General features: G+C 29.9%; 1 protein-coding gene across 1 annotated transcript in view; it reads left to right on the top strand.

Moving 5' to 3' along the window:
• The window catches only part of LOC108968249, a 12,986-nt gene extending 8,338 nt beyond the window's left edge, over positions 1 to 4,648 (top strand). The window contains exons 2-3 of the mRNA XM_018932161.1: positions 1,022 to 1,234; positions 3,120 to 4,648. Of these exons, the coding sequence (XP_018787706.1) occupies positions 1,022 to 1,234; positions 3,120 to 3,439 (533 nt within the window). The 3' untranslated portion in view covers positions 3,440 to 4,648. The remainder of the gene's footprint in view (positions 1 to 1,021; positions 1,235 to 3,119) is intronic.
• Positions 4,649 to 6,166: the final 1,518 nt, after the last annotated feature.

Raw genomic sequence — 6,166 nt, 5'->3', positions numbered from 1 at the left:
AAAAAATTAAGCTTTTTTCAAAATTTTTTAGGGTTTAAAAAAAATGTTTAAAAAACTTGATACTAAATTCTCATATTATCATTTTGAAAAGTCATTACTTAAATATTCACAAAAAATTGCAACCGGAAGATTTTAATTTTTTCGTTTACAGTTTAAGAAACCTAAAATTAAAGTAAGTTTCTTTTTTTTTATTTTGTCAAGATTGTTTTTCAAAATTTATTTTGCACTTTTTTCTTCATTTAAATTTTTTTACAAGAAATTTTTTTAAATTTTTTCCAATATTTTGTGTTTTTTTCATATTCAATTCTTATAATATAATTTCGAATTCATTTTGCTTTCGCTATTATYAATAATGACTCCTCTTCGAAAACGTACGTTTTTGAAGATGAATCATGTCTTAACGCTCTAGATAAGCTTTTACTTTAGTAGAAATTTAATTACCTAATAATGGATTGTATATACATACATACATATTTAATAGGCTAAAATTTATTTAATCTTAAATTTATTTCTTTAAGAGGCTTTTTAAGTTTTTCTATAAATTCCAAATACTTTTCTTATTGGAGTTATTTTCAAAATATTCCAATTTATAATTTTTTTTTATATTAATTTTCTTTGCATTTATCAAAATTTTTTTTAAATTTACTTTATCGACTGCCTTAAAAAATTTATATTGAAATTTTTGAGGTGTCCAAGAACTTACATATTTTTCGGAGTACCAAGCAAAAAAAAATTAAATTTTTTCAACCCACCCTAATATGTTTTTGTAGATATATTCAAATATATTTTTTAGAAAGAATTTTAGGCATAAATAAATATTTGAAAAATAAAAATTATTTTTAAAAAACGGCTTTGCTACCCAAAACTCGAGTRTTTCATTGGTGATTGAAAGTATTTTTGTATTTCCACTTTCAGCTTTTTTGCAAAAAAAATATATTATCTTACCCATTTATAACAACATTTTTTTAGTGCTTCCAAACTTTTACTGACCTGCCCCCACTTGTACTCTTTTCCTCCACAGTACTGGCCGATGTCGCGCAGAAATCAGGTGAAAAATCCACAGACAGCACAGATCCAGATTACTTTTACGACGAGTCAAGCCCTGAGAATATAAAGGCGCCATCCAAACCGCCACAACCAACAATAACTCCGTATTTTGAGGAGGCAAAGAAAACTGTTTATGCCAAAAAGAACGCCACAGTGACTTTARCTTGTCCAGTGAAGGATTATGATGGTAAGTAATTAATGAATCGAACGAAAAAACTAAGGAAGTAAAGRCAGCATAACAATAAGAAGTTGGCACGCAAACACAAACGAGGACGATTTGATAAGTCAGTGAAGACATAGGCAATGCAATTATTATTTATAKTTTATATTATAAAAGTCATATTTCCAGTATTTTCCATTTCATAAACCTTTATGAAATCGAAAAATATTAGTTTCAAGTGTTTACAAAGCTACTTTTCTGCGCCGAAACCAAGGACATTCGTTACAAGTACTGCAATTGTACTATGTCTAAAATTCTAAGCGTTTTGTGCAAAAACAGCGAAGCTGAAAGGTTTCCAGTCCCATGAAAGAGAATATCAGRTCATAAAATTATAACGAAATCTCTCGAACCCTACCGACTGATCAAAATTGAACCGGATTGACAAACAAAACTGCACTTTTTAAATTTTTTTTATCCATTCGGTTTACGTGCAATTTAAATGTACCAGTCCGAGTTGAATTTGATCACATGGTAAGATTTCTGATCAAATTTGAGCCGGATTGACAAACGAAGTTGCACTTTTTTTTATGGATTCGGTTTACACTCAGTTTAAATATACCAGTTCGAGTTAAATTTGATCACAGGTTGAGATTTCAAAAAGTTATTTATTATTAAGATTACGGCCGCTCAGTTTGTACGGCAGCTATATGCTATAGCGATCCGATCTGAACGATGAACTTCTGAGATTGCATTATTGTTCCAGATAATACACCATGCCAAATTTCGTGATGATATCTCGTCAAATGAAAAAGTTTACCATACAAACGCTTGATACCGTTCTTTCAGTTTGTATTGCAGATATAGACTATAGTAGCCCGATATTGGTGATTCCATTAATTAACAGCTGATTGGAAAGAAAAAGTCATATGCAAAATTTTAAATCGATATCTCAAAAACTGACGAGCTAGTTCGGGTATATGTATATAGAGAGACGGACGAACACGGCTAAGTCGAATATGTAAAAATATTGTATATATTTTATAAGCACTTCAAACTTTATATAGCCTATTTAGGGTTTAGAAATTTAAACAAAAAAAATTTTCACTGTCTTAACAAACGTACCTCGTACATATACGGCGTGTARATTTGGATTTGCCTGCGCTCAGTTTATTTTGCTTGGTCGAGCATGATTCATTGATATAAAAAATTATTGCTTTCCTTACTAATCAAACATGCATATGTAGATACAACTCTACATAGCTGTGCATTCRTACTTATATAAGCATATTAATACATACATATGTTTAGTTAGGCACATGTGCATTCAACTAGCATATATACATTGATCTCCATTCATATAATACATATATTTCTCTATTTTGCATGAAAACTGAATATGTAAATTAATTTCGTAATAAACGCACATACATACCTACATACACACACACTTGTACATACTCTATGCACGTCCTCCATTCGCTTATGGCAATTCACACCTACTTTTCTGGCACACACCTTTTCCTCGGATTGATCTATGCGTAATATAATTTCCTTTCAACACCAACCTCTGCTGCACCCTACTTACCCACTTTCACACATACATACATACTCCATGTATGTATGTGTGTGTTTCCCAACCAACCCAGCTTTTCATCGACATTCAAACCAATTTGCATTAAAATATTTTAGCATTAATTAGTATTCCTATACAAATATTACAACTAAACATACATACATATGTATATATACATATATATATATATATATGTACATACGTACTTGCCCTTATTTCCTTTGATGCGCTCAAACTGATTTTTATTGTGATTTCTCTTCTCTCTACTCTCCACCCTCACCGCGTCGCTACACACACTCCGCCGCTCTTCATGCTCTGCGCTCTGCACTCTGCCAATAGAATCGCAACACCTAATTGTCTGGTTTAAGAACAACAACACCATTACCACTGGGCAGGAAATCGTCGCCGACGCAACACTCTATCATCTGGACAAGGACATGAATTTGGTTGTGGATCACGTGTCGGAGAAGACCGCAGGCGACTACTCGTGCACCGTTATGCCGCATAAAGTTAAAATGGACATACATTTGGTAATCGGCGAGGAGCCTGTGGCCGACAACAAACAGATAATGGTGAGCGCAAGCGCTCTACTCCTGCTCTCCACATTGCTGGCGCGAGAATTGAGCTTTGGCATTTTACGTTTAGATACATTCTTTTAGGCGCACAGTTCGTAAGCAGCTTCTTTTGTGAAATGCAAACAAAAAAAAGATAATATTGTAATTGTACCATAGCTGAGAATAATTGTTTTTGTTTTTATTATTTTTGATTTTTTTTTGTTTTTTTTTTTGTTTTTTTGTATTTTTTGTCTGCATTCACTAAATACTACAACTTGCATACTTTATAGCAGAAGACTTAAACCCACAGGCAGTTAGTATATAAATATATATAGTACCCGTTTATGGTACCGAATACCAAATAGGCAGGCAATTATATAATGTAGTGCATTTGATAGTATAGTACACAGTATAATAGCGATGAACACAATAGTATTTTAAACGAATATGTGTATGTAGGTATGTATGTGCAGTGAATTGGCTTGCAAGAGCTTTAAAACGCTGGTAAAACTATGAATTTGTTGTGAAACAATGATAYTTAGCATATTTCAAGTTTAAATTGCCCATAAATGGATTTTCATCGAAACGGCCTATGCGGTTTCATCAAAAGGACGAATTCATACTTTTTATAAATATGCTTGTTTTTTGTAAGAATTATCAAGAAAAAAATTTTTTTTGAAAAAAGTATAATTTTGATATTCGTCGAAAACACGAACTCATATTTTTTCGAAAATGCTTATTTTTGCAATGATCGTAAAGAAAATATGTTTTTTTTTTATTAAAAAATCAGTATCAGAAAAGTCTAATTTCAATTTTCAGCGAAAGGACGAACTCGTATTTCTAGAAGTATACTTATTTTTGTATTAATTAACAAGGAAAATGTTTTTTTATGAAAAAAACTTCGTTTCTTATTGGAAAATTTGAAACCGAGTTGAATATTTTAATTTACTGTAAACAACTCAAATAGCGCTCATATGTCAAATCTTTCTGAGTATGTATAACAGCAAAAATATCAAACTTTAAGATAAAGTTGTGAGTTGCCTGATAGAGATTTATACAGCTATATAACAAAAATAGTGTACGTCGAATCGATGAAAACTCATTTCTTTTTTTAAGTGCGCATTCTCGAATTGTAAAAAGTAATTAAAGACGATTTGCAACAGTTAAAAAAATAGCATGTATTTATTATACATATATATTTATATACATACGAGTATGTACATACATTATATAGATATTTATACTTTTAGAACGCAGAAATAAGTTTGATAAATTATTTTACTAGTGTAACTAGGCCTTTTTTCAAATAAAAACGTTTAAGAAACAAAATATTATACAGTTAATTTTATATGATTTAAAAAATCATTTTACAAGTAAAATGACAATGCGTTTGAATATATTTTTCACAAAAAAAAAAACATTTTTTGAGTTTCAGTGAAGAATTTTTAATTTAGGGAAATTTTTTAAAGTGGAGGGAATTTCTTTAGCACATGCTTTATTTTTGTAGCAAAAACATTTTTCTGAGTTTCAGTGACAAATTTTTAATTTAGGGAAATTTTTTAATGTAAGGRAAATTTTTTGTACATTCGTTTTTTTGCAGCAAAAAAATTATTTGTTAGTCATTTTTTACCAAACAGAACATTTAGGTAATTTTTTAAGTGTACTGGAATTTTTTTTTTCAACAAAAAAGCATTTATTTGCTTTCAGTTAGGCTTAAAAAATCGAAGTTATTATCAAAGTAGTTCGGTACATCCGTTCCAAAGAAATTTTTACAAATTACGAGTGTTTGCTGAATGAATTTTCAAATTTCGGAGGATATTTTCAAATACAGTCAAAGCTCTATTAAATTTAATTCAACTATAAATTTTCACATAAAAGAAATACATTTTTTTGGCTAAAAATCATATTTTCAAACACAGCGTGTTTTCGATGTATTTTTTCTAGGCTGCGAAAATATGCCGACTTTAATTTTCTTAGTCCCTCTGTAAATTTCTTTTGTTAAGAGGTACATTTTTATCCTGCAAGTATGTTCGTCTAATGGATGCATTCTTTTTTTTCCGCTGCAAATCGTTTTTTCTTACTCTGACCTTTCGCACTTATACATATTTAATTGTATAGCAAACACATTTTTATGCAAAAATATACATATTGACTTCAAAAGCAGAAGCTTATTCAAAGCTAAAATATTMACGGAATTATATGTATGGAATATACGAGTCAGCCATAAGTACGTAAAGTAGTTTTTGTTCTAAACWTTAGCTGTTGATTTAGTAGTTTATAATTGCATACATACATGTTTGGATATATATACACACACAYATATTTATTTACATACAAATATATATATACTATGTACTCGTTGTAAGGACTTTGTATTGTCGAAAGGAACTTGGAAACCTAAACAGCAGTTATAATAGAAATACTTAAGAAAGTCCAAATGAAAACGAAAAGCAAAGCTAAAGAAGACACATACATACGTATTGACATACATATGTACGTAAGTAGAAGAGGAAGCAGTGWAACCGAAAAGTGCCATTATTTTACACAGAGGTAGCGAGAAGCAGAAAGTAGTAGGAATATAGCAAGTAGTTTGGCGAAATTTTTTGCGAATGCTTTTGAGCAAGAATTTTTGAGAAAAAATTCAATTATTTTACAAGAAACAAATTTTCAGTAAAAAGTGATTAGCAAAAATAGTTAAAATATTTATTTTTGGGGTGAATAAAATCAAGTATTCTACAGGAAAAAAATTGTCAGTGAAAAATTATTAGCAAAAAATTTAAAAACACTTTTAAAAAGAAATTCAAACATTTTACAAAAACATTTTTCAGTAAG

The sequence above is a fragment of the Bactrocera latifrons genome, unplaced genomic scaffold (genome assembly GCF_001853355.1).
Source record: "Bactrocera latifrons isolate USDA-ARS-PBARC rearing strain unplaced genomic scaffold, ASM185335v1 scaffold_207, whole genome shotgun sequence".
NCBI classification, from domain to species: Eukaryota; Metazoa; Arthropoda; class Insecta; order Diptera; family Tephritidae; genus Bactrocera; species Bactrocera latifrons.
Note: the sequence above shows the minus strand (reverse complement) of the source record. Positions and strands in the feature narration are given on the sequence as shown.